Below are 18,952 nucleotides of genomic sequence, written 5' to 3'. Positions count from 1 at the left end.
ACATGAGAGGGCCAGTCCTGGACTTAATTTTAGGGAATGAAGCTGGGAAGTGGAGGAGCATTTTGCAGATAGTGATCATAACTCCTTTAGATTCAAGGTTGATTTGGAAATGGACAAGGATAGGCCAGAAATCAGAACTCTAAATTGGGAGAAGGCTGATTTTAATAAGATCAGGTATGATTTGACCAGAGTGGACTGGGAGCAGCTACTTTTAGGTAAATCTGCATCAGATCAGTGGGACTCATTCAAGAAGGAAATAGGGCCAACATATTCCCGTCAAGTTAAAGGGTGGGACCAACAAAATCAGGGAACCTGGATGTCGAGGGATATACAGAATTAGATAAAGAGGAAAAGGAAAACTTATGACAGATACTGAGGGCTGAAAACAGAGGAAGTCCTAGAGGAATATTGAATGTGTAGGGGGGAACTTAAAAAGGAAATTAGGAGAGCAAAAAGACGGTGTGAAAAAACATGGCAGGTAAAATAAAGGAAAATTCAAAGTTATTTTACAAGTACATTAAGAGTAAGTGGATAACTAGGGAAAGAATAGGACCTATTAAGGGTCATAATGATAATTTGTGTGTGGAGCCGGAAGACGTAGGTAGGATTCTAACTGAATACCTTGTGTCGGTGTTCACAAGTGAGAGGGACGACCTGGGTATGGAAAGGCTGTGATGTAATTAAAGAAATCAGCACAGAAAGGGAGGAGGTTCTAAGTGGTCTGGCAGGTTTAGAAGTAGATAAATCCCCAGACCTGGATGAAATATATCCCAGACTGTTGAGTGAGGCAAGGGAGGAGATAGCAGGGTGCTGGCAATAATTTTCAATACCTCTCTGGCCACCGGAGAGGTGCCAGAGAACTGGAGGGCAGCCACTGTGGTACCATTATTCAAGAAGGGATAAATCAGGGAACTACAGGCAAGTCAGTCTAACCTCAGTGGTGGGGAAACTATTGGAAGCAATTCTGAGGAACAGAATTAATCTACACTTGGAGAGCAGGGTTTAATCAAGGACAGTCAGCATGGTTTTGTTAAGGGGAGTTCATGTCTGACCAATTTGATTGAATTTTTTGAAGAGGTGACCAGGTGTGTAGATGAGGGCAATGCATTTGAAGTAGTCTACTTGGACTTCAGCAAGGCTTTTGATAAGGTCCCGCATGGGAGACTGATAACAAAGCTAAGAGCCCATGTGATCCAAGGCAATTTGGCAAATTGGATCCAGAATTGGCTGAGTGGCAGGGACCAGAGGGTGATGATTGAGGGGTGTTTTGTGACTGGATGCCTGTGTCCAGTGGGGTTCCACGGGGATTGGTGTTGGGTCCCTTGCTATTTGTGGTGTATATAAACGATTTAGACTTAAATGTAGGAGGGTCAGTAAGCTCGCGAATGACACGAAAATTGGTAAACAGTGAGGAGGATAGCCTTAGATTACAGGAGGATATAGATGGGCTTGTCAGATGGGCTGATCAGTGGTAAATGGAAGTTAATCTGGATAAGTGTGAGGTGATGCACTTGGGCAGGACAAACAAGGCACGGGAATACACGATGAATGGTAGGACCCTGGGAAGTACCGAGGATCAGAGGGACTATGGTGTACATGTCCACCAGTCCCTTAAGGTAGCAGGACAGGTAGATAAGATGGTTAAGAAGGCATATGGGATACTTGCCTTTATTAGCAGAGGCATAGAATATAAGAGCAGGGAGGTTATGCTGGAACTGTGTAAAACACTGGTTAGGCCACAGCTGGAGTATTGTGTGGAGTTCTGGAATCCGCATTATAGGAAGGATGTGATTGCACTAGAGCGAGAGTGCAGAGGAGATTTATCAGGATGTCGCCTGGGCTGGAAAGTTTTAGTTATGAGGAGAGATTGGGTAGTTGGGTTACTTTCCCTGGGGCAGAAGAGATTGAGGGGAGACATGATAGAGGTGTGTAAAATTATGAGGATCATAGATCGGGTAGACAAGAAGTAACTTTTCCCCTTGGTGGTGGGATCAATAACCAGGGCCGTAGATTTAAGATAAGGGGCAGGAGGTTTAAAGGGGTTGTGAGGAAGAATTTTTTCACCCAGAGGGTGATGGGTATCTGGAATTCACTGCCTGATGGGGTGGTAGAGGCAGAAACCCTCATAACACTTGAGAAGTATTTGGATGTGCATTTATGATGCCATGCCATACAAGGCTATGGGCCTAGTGTTAGAAAATGGGATTAGAATAGTTAGGCACTTGTTTGACCAGTGCAGACTTGATGGGCCAAAGACTACTGTAGACCTCTATGACTCTATGACTACATGAAAGATGAAATGGCTTTCTCAGATCGATGTGACTGATCCCATGCTCACTATTTTGATGAAGAGGAGTTTTCTCTGCTGTGCTGACCAACATTTATCATTAAAGTGAATCTTGTGCACCGATTGACTGCAGTGTTTCCTATACTAGAACAGTGACAACACTTCAAAAATATTTCATTGCTTGTAAAATGCTTTGGAGGAGGAGGCTTCACAAATATCCCCATCCTCAATGATAGAGGAGCCCAGCACATCAGTGCAAAAGATAAGCCTGAAGCATTTGCAACAACCTTCAACCAGAAGTGCCAAGTGGATGGTCCATCTCGGCCTCCTCCAGAGGTCCCCAGAATAGGTGCTTGTCTTAAGCTGTTCGATTCACCACATAATATCAAGAAATGGCTGCAGGCACTAGAGACTGCAAAGGCTATGGGCCCTAACAATATTCTGGCAATAGGATTGAAGGCTTCTGCTCCAGAACTTGCCGCGCCCCTAGCCAAGTTGTCCCAGTACAGCTACAACATTGGCATCTAACCGGTTATGTGGAAAATTTTCCAGGTATCTCCTGTACACCAAAAGCAGGACAAATCCAATCCTGCCAATTACCGCCCCATCAGTAGAAAGTAACATTCACGCCACACTCTTGCCAGGCAATGACCATCCCCAACAAGAGCGGATCTAACCACCTAAACATTCTATGGCATTATCGTCACTGAATCCCCCACTACCAACATCTTGGGGGTTACCATTGACTAGAAACTGAACTGGACCAATTACATAAATGTTGTGCTACAAAAGCAGATCAGAGACTAGGAATTCTCCAGTGAGAACTCACCTCCTGACTCTCCAAAGCCTGCCCACCATCGACAAGGCACAAGTCAGGAGCGTGACGGAATACACTCCACTTGCTTGGATGAGTGTAACTCCACTAAAGAAGTGAAAAAAGGCGGGGGGGGTTCAGAAAGGGGGTGGGGACGGAGGAGAGAGTTCATGATCTAAAACTGTTGAACTCAATATATCCAATATATTGGAAGATATAGCCAATTGGTCCTACTCATCTCTGCTCTTCTTCCACTGCAAATTTTTCCTTTTTAATTATATATTAAATGTCCTTTTAAAAGTTACTGTTCAAATTGCTCCCGCTTCCCTTTCAGTTCATCCACTTCACATTACAACAACTCTCTGTGTTAGTAAAGCTTCACATCTCCTGCTTTTACCTCTCTTAAATTTAAAAGAAAGTTCCTCCTTATTTACTCTTTCAAAACCCTGGGCAATTTTGAGCACCGCTATCAAATCTCCTCCTTACCGTCTTTGCTGTAAGGAGAACAATCCCAGCTTCTCTACCCTCTCCACATAACCGAAGCCCCTCACCCCTGGTGCCATTCTAATAAATCTTATCTGCGCCCTCTCTACGGTTTGACATTCTTCCTAAAGAGTAGCTCCCAGAATTGGACATAATATTCCAGCTGAGATCTAACTAGTGATTTATAAAATGAGTTAGGGGCAGGGATCGGCCACTTAGCCCTTCCATCCTGCTCCACCATTGAATAAGGTCGTGGCTCATCTGACTGTAACCTCCCAATTACCCCCCTGATAAACCTTCGCCCCCACCCCCCCCCCCCCCCCCCCCCCCGCCTTGTTTAATCAGGGATTTTTCTTTCCTTTTTTATTCATTCATGGGGATGTGGGTCACTGGCAAGGCCAGCATTTACTGCCCTCATTCAGAGAGCCTTTAAGAGTCAACCGCATGCTGTGGGTCTGGAGTCACAGGTAGGCCAGACCAGGCAAGGATGGCAGATTCCCTGATGACAATCAGCAATGGTTTTGTGGTCATCGTCAGACTTTTAATTCCAGGTTTTTATTAAATTAAAATTTCACCACCTGCTGTGGTGGATTCAAACCTGAGTCCCTGGAGCACTTTGATGAGTTTCTGGGTTACAAGTCCAGTGACAATACCACTATGTCACTGCCTCTCCCGTTCCCCGCCCCCATCTCTTTTAAAATAACTTTAGCGTACGATTTCAGATGCATCACAGATAGCGAAAAATAACCTTTCCACAACCACAAGGCATTACAATAACTCAACAACAAATCACTGAGGTTTACTACAGAGAGAAATCACATGGCTAATTGAGCCGATGTTGCCTCTTTGAAAGATCCTGACCCATTTTGCTATACTTTCGCTTCATTCTTTAAAAAATTTCTGTCTCGGTCTCTTCCTGGGCCCAGTTTGTATCCCTTTGAGTACAAAAGATTGAGGGGGTGATCTGATCGGGGTGTTTAAAATGGTTAAATAATTCAAAAGGTCAAATATGGAGAAACAATTTCCTCAAGGGACACAGGGATAGAGGGAGGTCATTTAGCCCCTCAAGCCTGTTTCACCATTCAATGAAATCGTGGCTGATCTGCGACCCTAACTCCATCTACCCACCTTTGGCCCATATCCTTTAATACCTTTGTTTAACAAAAATCTATCAATCTCAGTTTTAAAATTAACAATTGCTCTCGCATCAATTACCATTTCTGGCAGAGAGTTCGAAATGTCTATCACCCTCCACATGAAGGGATTAGGAGTTGCGGTCAGTGGGTTAGCAATCCAGAGGCCCAGGTTGATCCTCTGGGGGCATGGGTTCAAATCCCACCATGACAACTGGTGGAATTTAAATTCAATTGATAAGTCTGGAATTATAAGGCTAGTTTTAACAATGGTGACCATGACAATTATCATCGATTATCGTAAAAACCTATCTGGTTCACTAATGCCCTTCAGAAAAGGAATTCTGCCATCCTTGCCCAGTCTGGCCTACATGTCAGGCCACATGGATGTGGTTGACTCTTAACTGCCCTCTGAAATGGTCTAGCAAGCCACTCAGCTCAAGGGCAATTAAGGATGGGCAACAAATGCTGGCCTTGCCAGTGACCCATGTCCCAGAAAGAATTTTTAAAAATGAAGAGGCTTTTCCTAATTTCACCCCGAAACATCTGGCTCTAATTTGTGGACAATGTTCCCTAATCCTGGAGTCCCCAATCAACAGAAATAGTTTCTCCCAATCTGTTCCCCTCAATATCGTGAAAGCTTCTATCAAGTCACCCTTGATGTTTCCAAATTCCAGATAATACAACCTTTTTTGTGGAATCTCTTCTGGTATTTTAACCCTTTGGAGTCCAGGTATCATTCTGGTAGATCGACACTGTACTCCCTGCATAGCCAACATCTCCTTCCTAACACGAGGTGCCCAGAACTGCTCACAATATTGCAGGTGTGGTCTAACCAAGGCTTTGTGTAGCTGAAGCATGACTTCTACCCCCTTGTATTCTAGTCCTCTCAATATAAAAGCCAGCATCCCATTAGCCTTTTGACTGTTTCCTCTACCTATTGTTGACATTTTAATGATCTATGTACCTGAACCACAAAGTCACTTTGGACATCCACTGTTGCTAGCTTTCCACTATTTACAAAGTACCCTGTTCTATCCCATTTAGGACCAAAGTGGATAACCCCACATTTTCTTACATCAATAATCACTTGCCAAATATTTGCCCATTTACTTCATCTGTCAATATCTCTTTATCATAAGCAAATTTGTATATGTGGATTCCTATCACATCATCTAATTCATTAATAGGATACAATGAATTGTTGAGGGCCCAACACAGATACCTAAGGGACACCATAGGCCGGATTTTTAACCTTCCGTGATCTGTGCCCCACGCCTCGTCAGTGTCAGTGACTCTAGGTGATTTTGTTATGTAAAAGCCCTAATTGGCCTGGAGGCAAGTTTGGCACCCATTGGTGGCTCCGCATGGTGCCTGGAGACGAAAGGTGGCTGTGTTTTTTTTAAACACAGCAAGCTGTTGTGATCTGGATTGCGCTGCCTGAAAGGGCGACGGATGTAGATCCATCAGTAACCTTCAAAGTGAATTGGACAAAAGAATCGGAAGGGAAAATTTTGCGGGGATATGGGGACAGAGCAGGGGGAGTGGTAGCAACTGAACAGATCTCTCAAAGGGCCAACACAGGTACAACGAGCCAAATGGTAACTCACCACACCCAACTACAACCAGGAGTCAAGATTCGATTAAAACTCTACATTGCTCAAGTAACCCTTCATCCCATGGACTATAAACTACCTTGGATGTAATCACTTTCAGAAATGTGTTCTGATGAAATGTTAACTCTGTTTTTCTCTCTCAACAGATGCTGCCTGACCAGCTGAGCATTGCCAACATTTTCTGCTTCTATTTCAGATTTCCAGCGCCTGCAGTATTTTGCTTTTGGGCTCTAATTGGCAGGATGTGATTAGTGGGGCTGGATTTTCAAGCACTCCTGGAGGGGTAGGTCGGGTTGGAAAACAGTACTTCTGGACAGCTGTGTTAATCTTCTGATGACCCCGGAACATGCTGAAATTTTCAAAGGGAAAGGCAGGTGTCGGGGAAGCCAGCAATCTATACGCCTCCAGTTAACTTGGTGTCAAGGCTGTTGAAGAGCTTGTCACCAGTTGGAGAGGCATAGAGTCAAATGTTAAAAGGTAAAACAGGAACAGTCTAGCAGGGAGCCAATATTTGCTGTTGCTGCTGATTTGAAGTCTTGGGGGACAAAAGGATAGTCAAGCTGAGGTACTCATGTGGTGGAACAACGTTGCAATTGCTTGAACAGAATGGATTGGGTACCTGATTAGTGAGCATTCGGGCACTTGCATGCACCATGAAGGTGGTGGCCCTCTGCTCTCCTGCCTACTCTGTTCCTCAAGGCACCAGTAAACCCTGCTCCTTGTACTTTTAGACCACTACTACCTAGAAGGACAAGGGCAGCAGATAGATGGGAACACCACCACCTGGAAGTGCCCCTCCAAGTCACTCACCAGCCTGGCTTGGAAATATATTGCTGTTCCTTCACTGTCGCTGGGTCAAAATCTTGGAACACCTTTCTAAACAGCACTATGAATGTGCCTACAGCACATGGACTGCAACTGATTGAAGAGGTATTTTGCATCAGTTTTCACTATAGAGGATACAAGTAACATCCCAGAGGCAGCTATAAACCAGGAAATAGAAGCAGGGATGGAAGTCAGGAAAATTACAATCACCAGAGGAGCGGTACTAAGTAAATTGTTGGAGCTGCGGGCTGACAAGAGCCTGGATTCTGATGGCTTCATCCAAGGATCTTTAAAAAAGTGTTTAGTGAGATAGTTGATGCATTGGTTTTAATTTTACCAAACTCCCTAGAAATGGGGAAGGTCCCATTTGATTGGAAGATAGCAAATGTAACTTCATTGTTCAAAAAGGGAGGGAGTCAGAAAGTGGGAAACTATAGCCTAACATCTGTCGTAGAGAAAATGTCAGACACTGTATTAAAGAAGTTATAACAGGACACTTGGATAAGCTCAAGATCATCAGGCAGAGTCAACATGGTTTTGTGAAAGGGAAATCATGTTTAGCCAACTTATTGGGGTTCTTTCAGGAAGTAACATATGCTGTGGATAAAGGGGAACTGGTGGATGTACTATACTTAGATTTCCAGAAGTCATTTGATAAAGTGCAATGCCAAAGGTTATTGCGGAAAATAAAAGCTCATACTATAGGGGGTAACATATTGGCATGGACTGAAGATTGGCTGGCTAACAGGAAGAAGAGAGTAGGCATAAATGGGTCTTTTTCAGGTTGGCAAGGTGTAATGAGTGGTGTGCCACAGGGATCAAGGCTGGGACCTCAACTGTTTACAATTGATATAAATGACTTGGATAAAGGAATGGCTGGGATGGTTGGCAAATTTATGATGACACAAAGATAGGTAGGAAAGTAAGTTGTGAAGAGGACATAAGGAGGCTACAAAAAGATAGAATAGGTTAAGTGAGTGGGCAAAGATCTGGCAAATGGAGTATAATGTGGGAAGGTGTGAAGTTGTCCATTTTGACAGGAAGCATGAAAGAGAAGCATATTATCTAAATGGTGAAAGATTGCAAAGCTCTGAGGTGCAGAGGGATCCGGGTGTCCTAACACATGAAACACAAAAGGTTAGTATACAAATACAGCAAATAATTAGGAAAGCTAATGAAATGTTATCATTTATTGCAAGGGGAATTGAATACAAAAGTAGGGAGGTTATGCTTCAGTGGGAAAGGGCACTAATGAGACCACATTTGGAGTACTGTGCACAGTATTGGTCACATTATTTAAGGAAGTATGTAAATGCATTGGAAGTAGTTCAGAGAAGGTTTACCAGACTAATAACTGGAATAGGTGGGTTGTTTTATGAGGAAAGGTTGGACAGGCTGGGCTTGTATCCTGGAGTTTAGAAGGGTAAGAGGCATCTTAATTGAAACATATAAGATCCTGAGGGGTCTTGGCAGGGTGGATGTGGAGAGGATGTTTCGTCCTGTGGAAGAATCTAAAACTAAAGGTCACTGTTTAAAAATAAGGGGTCACCCATTTAAAACAGAGATGAGGTGAAATTTTTTCACTCAGATCATTGTGAATCTTTTGAACTTTCTTCCTGAAAAGGTGGTGAAAGCAGCTTATTTGAACATTTTTAAGGCAGAAGTCGATGGTTTCTTGGTAAGCAAGAGGTAATAGGTTATCAGGGGTAGGTGGGATGCAGATTTCGGGTTACTATCAGGTCTGCCATGAACTTATTAAATGATGGAGCAGGCTCGAGGGGCTGAATGGCCCATTCCTGCTCCTTATTCGTATGTTTGTATGCAGCGGTTCAAGAAGGCAGCTAACCACCACGTTCTCAAGGGTAATTAGGGATGGGCAATAAATGCTGGCCCAGCCAGCAATGCCCACATGAATGAATTTTATAAAAATCGCAGTCTTGCTTGCCAAATGTGTTTGAGAATCACCCTCCAGAGCTAGACCTGCCGAATATTTCCAGCTTTTTTTGTTTTTACTTCCATTTAGGGTAACCACCCATTAGCCCTACTCTCTGCTTCCCACTGCTCAGCCAATTTCCTAACCAGATCAATGATTTGTCTTCAATTCCATGGGTGTGAATGATAGCTAACTGATTTATATATTTTTACCAAATAACATCCACAAAAGTTCCCTTACTACTTTCCACTAGTTTAGCCACCTCTTCAAAAATTTCAAATAGATTTTTCAGGCCTGACCTACCCTTTACAAATCCATGCTGACTCTCTCTCCCTCTCTGATCAGCTGAGAGTTTTCAAGTTGCTTGTTCACCTTAGCTTTAATTATAAACTCAAGCAATTTCCTGGCAAGAGGTGTTAGGCCAACTGGCCCATAATCCCTTGGTTCCCCTCTCTCACCTTTCTTACATAATGGAGTGACGTGCACGATTTTCCAATCTCAAGGAACAAACATTTTCCTCTGGTGGAGAAAACAAGAGCAAGGATGTATAATGTTAAAATTAGACCCTGTTTGTTCAGGAGCGAAATAGGGAAGCATTTCTTCAAACAAAGGGCAGTGGAAACATGGAACCCTCTCCACAAAGAAGTGATGGATACAGAGGAACAGTTGGTGATTTCCAAGGGATCAATAGGTTTTTGTTGGTTAAGAGTCTCGAGGTGAAGTAGGGCAAAGGCAGGTGAGTGGAGTCGGGTTGCAGATAAGCCACAAAGCAATTGACTGGTCAAGCAGGCCCGAGGGGCTGAATGGCCTCCTCCTGTTCCTGTGTTCCTTTCTGGTCACCCTGGTAACCAGATCCCCAGGCCAAGTTCAGCCAGCAGCTGCCAGTGCTGAAAAGGAAGAGCTGTTTCCGAGACTCAGCTCCAAATGCTTTGCTTCGTGCCAGAAGCGAGTTCAGTGAACCCTTGGCTCAGGCCCAAAGAGCAGTGGAGCGGGAAACTGAGATAAATGATACTCACAGAGTTCAGGCCACACCAGCTCTGCGAGAGTTCAACAGATAGAAACAATTACTATCTCCCTTCATCTTGCATGATGGTCATTTTTGTCATTTAACCTCTCCTTCCTCCCTCCCCATCACAGACCTTCTCTTCTGTTTCTTTCCCCCCCTCCCCCTCCCCCTCTCCACCTTCCCCTGCCTCTATCCTTGCTTTAAAACCTGTCAGGTCTCTAACTTTTACCAGTTCTGGCAAAAGGTCCCCTACCTGAAATGCTAACTCTTGTTTCTCTCTCCACCGATGCTACCTGACCTGTTTAGTGTTTCCAGCATTTTCTGTTTACATTTCAGATTCCCAGCACCCGCAGTATTTTTGTAAAATAAATACAGCCAAGTATCCATGGAAACACATTCCTGCAGCAACACAGTGTGGCCTTGAGACTCTTTAATGGGTTCCACTGAGAACATCTCACCCAAACCACATGATGACCGCTTCCGACCTCTACTTAAGTGGCCAGTGGCCCCCAGTGAGCAATCGGACTTCCTCGTTCCCAGCCCCCCACTGAAAATGCTTGTGCATAAGGATGATAATGTCTATACATAAGGGAGGCAGAACAGCAGGAATGAAAGCCCCAGAAAGAAAGGGGGAGAGGCAAAACGGTCAAAAATGCAGAAAGCAGATACACATCACAAAAATGAAATGGTTGAACCGACTCAGTGCAGTAACTTAAGGCTCTCAATGTACAGGAGGGAATGGGAGATGCCTAGACAGCCAGGCTTTCAGGTTTCATCAAAATGTCCTTTTCTCTTAAACGAAAGGCTGAGGGTGAGCTCATAGAGGTCTTGAAAATTATGACAGAGTTTGATAGAGTGGACTCAGGGGGAGTGTTTCCTCCTGTGAGGAAGAGGAATAAAAGAGGCCATCAATATGAGAGAGTCGCCAAGGAATCCAGTCGGGAATTCAGGAGAAAATTCTTTACCCAGAAAGCGGTGAGAATGTGGAACTTGCAGCCACAGGAAGAGAACAGTGTAGATGCATTTAAGGAGAAGTTAGATAAGCGTATAAGGGAAGACAGGAATAGAGGATTACAGTGAGAGATTTAGATGGCGAAAGACGAAGGGAGGAGGCGCGAGTGGAGCATAAACACCAGCATGGACTAGTTGGGCTGAATGGCCTGTTTCTGTGCCATATATCCTATGTAAAATCTATACCACATCAGAACAGAAAGTACAGCAAAGTCCCCACTAGAGTCACGCTGTATCTCTGCTACATATCTCACTGGAGTCAATCTGTCTCCTCTACATAATCCCACGATGGTCACTCAGTATCCCTTATACAAATCCTACTAGCAGGACTCTGTATTCCCTGTACTTATCCCACTCAGCTCATTCGGTGTCTCTCCTGTATATTCCACAAGAGTCACTCAGTACCCCCACTACATATCCCACTAGGGCTACACTATGTTTCACCTACGTATCCCACTAAAGCCATTTAGAGCATTGTGTTCGGACTAGATATGGCGCTGTAGCTTCTCACAATGCCACACCCAGCTACACACTGACCACCAGGCTGATTTGGCATTATGAAATGCCAGTTTTACTGCATGGAAAATCATGGACTGTGCATATGTTCACATTCTCTGATATACGCCCTCACCCACTACCGCAACCCCTGCATCACCGGAGTGGAAAACCCACCCCGTCAGTTTATTTTGACCTCACTGCAAGTTATTGACAGCGATTGGGACCTTACCTGGGAGACAGGCGCACTGATACATCACGCCGGCTTTCGGAAGGCATGTCCCTCCATTCTGACAGAATGATGGGAAGCAGGAGAAGGAGGGGACCTCGCAGTTGGGGCCCGTGTAGGCAGGTGGGCAGGAGCACCTGTATGAGCCGGGCACGTTGATACAGGTGCCTCTGTTCTGACAGGGCCCTCCGCCACTGGAGCCGCATTCATCCACGTCGATCTCACACACCTGGCCCTCGAACCCCGGGTTGCACTGGCAGGTGAAGTGCCCCTTGGTGCTTGTGCATCTCCCGCCATTGGTGCAGGGGTTGGCAGTGCACAGGTCTGCCAGTTGGCATTGATGGCCTAAAGAGCAGAAGAAAAATGTTACAGTGACCTTGTGCCTATTTGAAACATTCACCCCATCCACCAAGAGCAAAAAAGAGAATCTAACCACCTCCCCCACCCCCCGCCCGGGCCCCCCCCAACTCCTTGACATCCAATGGCATTACCATTCCGGTATCCCCTACTATCAGCATTCTAGGGGCTACCATTGACCAGCAGCTGAACTGGGCTAGCCACATGAATACCGTGGCCACAAAAGCAGGTCAGAGGCTGCGACTTCCGCAGCGAGTAACTCAATCCCTGTCTCCTCAATGCCTGCCCAACATCTACAAGTTAGGAGCGTGGTGGAATACTCTCCAGTTTCTTGGACGAGTGCAGCTCCTGCAACACCCAAGACACTAGACACCATGCAGAACAAGGCAGTCCGTGTGATTAGTAGCTAATCCTCTACCTTAAACATTCACTCCCTCCACCTCTGACACACAGCGGCAACACTGTGTACCACCTACAAGATGCACCGGCAACTCGCCAAGGCTCCTTCAACAACACTCTCCAAACCTGCGCACCCTCTACCACCTCGAAGGACAAAGGGCAGCAAATGCATGGGAACACCACCGCCTGCAAGTTCCCCTCCAAGCCACACACCATCCTGACCTAGGAGCGTTTTCACTGCTTCTTCATCGTCACTGGGTCAGAATTCTCGGCCGCTAACGGCCCGGCCGACCGTCCAGGAAGGTTTTAACCCTCGCAACACCTGGAGAGAAGACCTCCCTCAGATGACCGTGCAGCACTTGCTGAAAGCGGTCACCTCCATGTTGACTTTGCACCCAGGCCATGCCAAACCTCGCCCATGGACAGAGAGCTGGCTCCACCTGGCGACATGCTTGGTGAGCCTGGTCACTTGACCTAGAGAGCCTCGCTGCTGATAAGGATCAGTCAGCACCCAGCAGAAATCAAGAAAACTTGAATTTACATAGCGCCTTTAACATAGTTAAACCATCCCAAGGTGCTTCACAGGAGTGTTATCAAACAGAACTTGACATCAAGAAGATATTCGATCATTTGGCCAACAGCTTGCTCAAAGCCGTATGTTTTAAGGAGACCCCTTCAAGGAGAAAAGAAAGATGTGGAGAGGCTCAGGGTGGAAATCCCCAAACTTAGAGCTCGGGCAACTGAATGCACAGCATCCAATGGCGGAGCGATTCAAACTGGGGATGCTCGAGAGACCAGAATTAGTGGAGTGCAGATATCTCAGGGGGCTGGAGGAGATGACAGAGATAGGGAGGGGTGAGGCCACGAGGTGGAGGGGAGGGGGATTTGAAAACAAGGAGGAGAATTTAACAATCAAGTGGTGCATCTCTCAGCGGCTGGCAACAGTATGGAGGACAAAAGAGAGATCACCAACAGCTGGGAGTGTCTGCGCTCGTGGACAGAGAGGGGGCCATGAAACACAGGCCCAAATCTCCCAGCACAATACTAGGGGGTACTTGTTCCCCCACCACTCACTCCTTTTAAAATATTCAAGTCCTTGGAGAGGTTGCAGGAGGTGGTTTACCAGAATGAGATCTCAGAGACTAAAGTTACATGGAGAAGACAGGGTCATTGGGCTGGGTTCAATGGAGGCTGTGGGGCCCTCAGTCCCTGCGTCACCTCTTTTCGGGAAGGCCTGCTGAACTAAGTGAGACTCAGGCACCTGACAGGCCAGCAGCGGGCCTACACTGGGGTTAAAGAGGTCCTGTCTGCTGAGAGCTGCCAATCGGAGGCCAATAGCTCTTCTGTACACAGCAGCACCACCGGTAAGATGGCAGCTGCAGTCTTCTTGCCTTTCGGGGCTATGTCCTCTTTGCAGCGCACCATCAAAACAGCATATTTCCCAAGAATGTGCGATTAATGGTGGGGGGAGGTGGGTTGGCAGTCAAGATGCCCTTTTTCCTGCCCACTATCACACTCAGTACAAATCTGGGTCAATTCCACTCTGTGGGTCACATGTAGGCCAATCCAGGTAGGGACAGCAGATTTCTTTCACTGGAGGATGGGATTTTAATGACAATCAATGATAGTTCCATAGTCACCATTACCAGGACTAGCTTTCAATTCCTGATTTATTAACTGAATTTAAATCCCACCAGCTGCTATGGTGGGATTTGAACCCATGTCCCCAGGACATTAGGCTGAGCTTCTGGGTTACTAGCCCAGTGACTTTACCACTACACCGCCATCTCATAGCTCCTGTGCTTTATTATTCCATAATGATTTATTTTCTCCAACTCCTATTTGGAAGGGGCTTATTCAGTGTCTCAGGTGCTGTTCACCTTCCATTACCTTAGTCAAATAGCCAACATTTGGCACACCAAGCTGATCGCCCTTGAAAGCAACATGGATGGGTCTGATCCTGCCCCTCGACTCATGTGCAGATGCTTGGACTCCCCAGTCGGAGGGTGGAGGGTGGGGGTTGGCCACTGGATAATGATTGGGAGCAGGAGGGCGCCTTACCTGTCCAGCCGTGCAGGCACTGGCATCTGTAGCCGTTGTTGGCGAGCAGCTCGCACTTCCCTCCGTTGAGGCAACGGCTTTTCAGGCAGGCACTGTTGAGGAACGTCTCGCACCATCTTCCCCCGTAGCCTGGCGGACAGGAGCAGGAGGCGGCAACAGAGCTATTCCGCGTAACAGTCTCACATGTGGCGCCATGCAAACATCGAGCGCTGGAGCAGGGGTCCAAGTGCTGGCAGCGGTCACCGATGTAGAGCGGCGCACAGCTGGGGAGGAAGCAAGATTGTGATCAAAATGGAGCATGTCAGGCCGAAGTCACTGTGATGGGGTGTGGATAACACTGGGGGCAAAGCACTGTGAATGGCAGAGGGCATCAGCCATAACTCGGAGGGAGGGAGGGGGCAAAACTCTCACCTCTGTGTCTAAAGGTTACGTAGATAGATTGGAGAAGCTGGGGCTGTTTCCCTTGGAGAAGAGAAGGTTGAGAGGAGATTTGGTAGAAGTATTCAAAATCATGAGGGGTCCGGAGAGAGTAGATAGAGAGAAACTATTCCCAATGGTGGAAGGATCGAGAACCAGAGGGCACAGATTTAAGTAATGGATGAAAGAATCAATGGTAACATGAGTAAAACCTTTTCTACGCAGTGAGCAATTGGGATCTGCAATGCAACTGCCAGAGGGTATCACAGGACAAAGAGTGTTACAGGGCAGAGAGTATTACAGGACAGAAGGTATTACAGGACAGGAGGTATTACAGGACACAGGGCAATGTGACTGGTGGAGGATATTACAGGATAGAGGGTGTAACAGCACGGAGAGTATTACACGACAGTAGGTATTACAGGACACAGGACAATGTGACTGGCAGAGGGTATTACAGGACAGAGAGTATTACAGGACAGAGAGTATTACAGGACACAGGGCAATGTGACTGGCAGAGGGTATTACAGGACAATTTGATTAATCCAGCAGGCTGCCCTGACTCTCAGGTGTTATGTATTTATGAGCTTCCCATAAACATTGGAACCAGTTTCAAAGGAAATGTTGGACGTGATGATTTATGTCATACAGTCTACGGCACTGATCAACAACAAAGATAAGGAACTGTTGGAAATGATCACTGGAACAGAGCCACCTACATTCTCCTTCACGCCACAGTGCATGGAAACAGTCAAAGCCTTGGAGCAGAAGCCGTCTCCTTCTCTCCTCACTCATCCTATCCTAACAGTGCTGATCCACTACTGCGGTGTGTTTACAATAGCAGACCCCCTTTCCCCGTCCCTCACCCAGTTTTTCATCCATCTGGCCACTCTTGTGGGAGCCTGGTAGGCTATTCAACAACAGAAGGCATCACACTCCCCCAAGTTCAGTCCTTTTCCCACCCAAAGTCTGCGCAAACATTTTCCAATAGGATTATAGTATCACACAGCCATTCGGCCTATCATGTCTGTGCTGGTTCATTGAAAGAGTTTTCCAAATTAGTCACCGCCCCCATCTCCCACTCTCACCATTCTTTCCTCAATGTCCTGTGAATGCTTCTACTTCGATATTTATCCAATTATTGCTTTCAACATGTAGGTGGCCAGGAGTTGACCTGGAGGCTTAGGAGCTTATGGTTCCCCACTGCTCTCTGCATAACAACACTTCAGCCAATCAGAGTTTACTTGCCGACCAATCAGCACTCCTGCAGTAAAAGTTGCTGTGATTGTTTCAAATTTGATCCTCTTGTGTTTGTCCTGATGAGTGCGAGACGAGAAGCTTTGGCAGCACGCTTCGCTTTTCAGCAACATTTAAGTTCTGTATGACCAAGCCACGGTCCAGTTCATATCTCCCGGAGTCCTGACCTCCAGTTATTTCTTTTCTCCCCCAATCCCAATCTCCAGTTGTCTTCCCCAGGATCCCGATCTCCTACTGTTTCCCTGGAATCCATTTCTCAGGATTGTGCTGGCAACATTCATCCAGCAACTGCCAGGCCTGGACTAAACTCCAACACAGGCCTAATTCTCGGAAAGACATAGTCATAGGGTCATAGCGGCCTACAGCACAGAATAAGACCCTTTGGCCCATCGAGTCTGCGCCGGTCAAACAAGTGCCTAACTATGCTAATCCCATTTTCCAGCACTAGGCCCATGTCTGAAAAAAAATTCAGCAAGACCCTTAGATTCCGAGTGTTTGAAAGTGTGAGTGGGAGGAGGAGGAGGAGGAACGTGGAATACAGTTTTGTACTGGATTGAAGACTCTGCCCAAGCCCTAGAATTCTGCTGACTCTCCAGTCCAAGAGAACCTCGATGATCATGCTCTTGTCCCACTTTGATTTTCCCCAGTTGCTCCTTACCCTGGGATGTCGAACAATCCTAAATCCTGAAACTGAGACGGGGACGACCACAAATGAACCTCCTGCTTGACCTCAGTGCCTCAGGAAACCATGTAAGGCCAGTGGTCTGAAGTAAGCAGTGTCTGTCTCTCTTTTCCATTCTTCAGGAGAAGGAGGGAAGAGAAAGAAAAAGTAATGAAGGAACTTAGTCCCTTTCACAACCTCAGCCTGCCTCGGCGCTTTTGAAGTACTTTTGAAGTGTAGTTACTGTTGTAATGTAGGAAATGCAGCAGCCAATTTGCACACAGCAAACTCCCCCAGACAGCAATATAATAATAATCTCTATTTAGTGGAGTTGGTTGAGAGATAAATATTGACCAGGATGCCAGGAATAACTCCTCTGCCCTTCTTTGAAATAGTTCCATGCACCTGAAAGGGCAGATGGATCCTCAGTTTAATGACTCATCCATAAGATGGTACCTCTGTTGGTGCAGCACTCCCTCAGTATTGACCCTCTGACATTGCAGCACTCCCTCAGTACTGGCCCTCCAACAGTGCAGCTCTTCCTCCATACTGTCCCTTCAACATTACAGCACCCCCTCATTACTAATCCTCCAATAGTACAGCACTTCCTCAGACCTGCCTCTCCTACAGTGCAGCGCCCTCGCAGTACTGACCTGCCAACAGTGTAGCACTCCCTCAGTACTGTCTCCCCAACAGTGCTGCAATCCTTCAGTACTTTCCCTCTAACAGTGCAGTATTTCCTCTGTACTGTCCTTCCAACAATGCAGCACTCCAATATATTTTTCTTTATTCATTCACAGGATGTCGGCTTCACTGGCTGGGCCAGAATTTATCGCCCATCCCTGGTTGCCCTTGAGAAGGTAGTGCTGAGCTGTCTTCTTGAACTGCTGCAGTCCACAGTGCTGTTAGGAAGGAAGTCCCAGGATTTTGACCCAGCAACAGTGAAGAAACGGCAATATATTTTCAAATCAGGATGATGAGTTACTTGGAAAGGAACTTCCAGGCAGCAGTGTTCCCATCTACCTACTGCCCTTGTCCTTCTAGATGGTAGTGGTCCTGGGTTTGGAAGGTCATGTCTAAGGAGCCTTGGCAAATTCTTGCAATGCATCCTATGGATGGTACACCCTGCATCGGTGGTGGAGGGAGTGAATGTTGATGGATGTGGTGCCAATCAAGTGGGCTGCTTTGTTCTGGACAGTGTCAAGCTTCTTGAGTGATGTGAGAGCTGGACTCATCTAGGCAAGTGGAGAATGCTCCATCACACTCCTGACTTGTGCCTTGTAGATGGTGAACAGGCTTTGGGGAGTCAGGAGATGAGTTACTCATCGCAGGATTTCTAGCCTCTGACTTGCTTTTGTATCACAGTCTTTATATAGCTAGTCTTGTGCCGTTTATGGTCAATGGTAACCCCCAGGATGTTGATAATGGGGCATTCAGTGATGGTAATGCCATTGAACATCAAGGGGCGATGGTTAGGTTCTCTCTTGTTGGAGATGGTCATTGCCTGACACTTGTGTGGCAAAAATGTTACTTGCCACTTGTCAGCCCAAGCTTGGATATTGTCCAGGTCTTGCTGTATTTGGACATGGACAGCTTAAGTATCTGAGGAGTCGCGAATGGTGCTGAACATTGTGCAATCATCAGTGACCATCCCACTTCTGACCTTATATTGGAAGGAAGGTCATTGACGAAGCAGCTGAAGATGGTTAGGCCGAGGATACTACCCTGAAGAACTTCTGCAGTGATGTCCTGGAGCTGAGGTGACTGATCTCCAACAACCACAACCATCTTCCTTTGTGCTAGGTATGACTCCAAGCGTCAGCGAGTTTTCCCCCTGATTCCCATTGATTCCAGTACTTTGGTACTGCAATGGAAGTGAGAGCCTGGATTATGTGCTCAAGTGTCCAGGGTGGGACTTGGAGCAATGCCTTCCAAATCCACTGAGCCACAGCTAACACCAAGATTTGC

The 18,952-nt window shown here is 46.4% G+C and overlaps 1 protein-coding gene across 3 annotated transcripts in view; it reads right to left on the bottom strand.

Annotated features, from left to right (window-relative positions):
• LOC121291134 (neurogenic locus notch homolog protein 1-like) overlaps window positions 1-18,952 on the bottom strand; it is a 138,748-nt gene that overhangs the window by 95,402 nt on the left and 24,394 nt on the right. For all 3 annotated transcript variants that reach the window (XM_041212213.1, XM_041212211.1, XM_041212212.1), the window contains exons 3-4: window positions 14,650-14,912; window positions 11,836-12,177 (exon numbers count right to left, since the gene is read on the bottom strand). In XM_041212213.1, coding sequence (XP_041068147.1) covers window positions 11,836-12,177; window positions 14,650-14,912 — 605 coding nt within the window. The remainder of the gene's footprint in view (window positions 1-11,835; window positions 12,178-14,649; window positions 14,913-18,952) is intronic.

The sequence above is a fragment of the Carcharodon carcharias genome, chromosome 19 (assembly GCF_017639515.1).
Source record: "Carcharodon carcharias isolate sCarCar2 chromosome 19, sCarCar2.pri, whole genome shotgun sequence".
Taxonomy (NCBI): Eukaryota; Metazoa; Chordata; class Chondrichthyes; order Lamniformes; family Lamnidae; genus Carcharodon; species Carcharodon carcharias.
The sequence above is the reverse complement of the archived record's forward strand: the minus strand, read 5'-3'. Positions and strand labels throughout refer to the sequence as shown.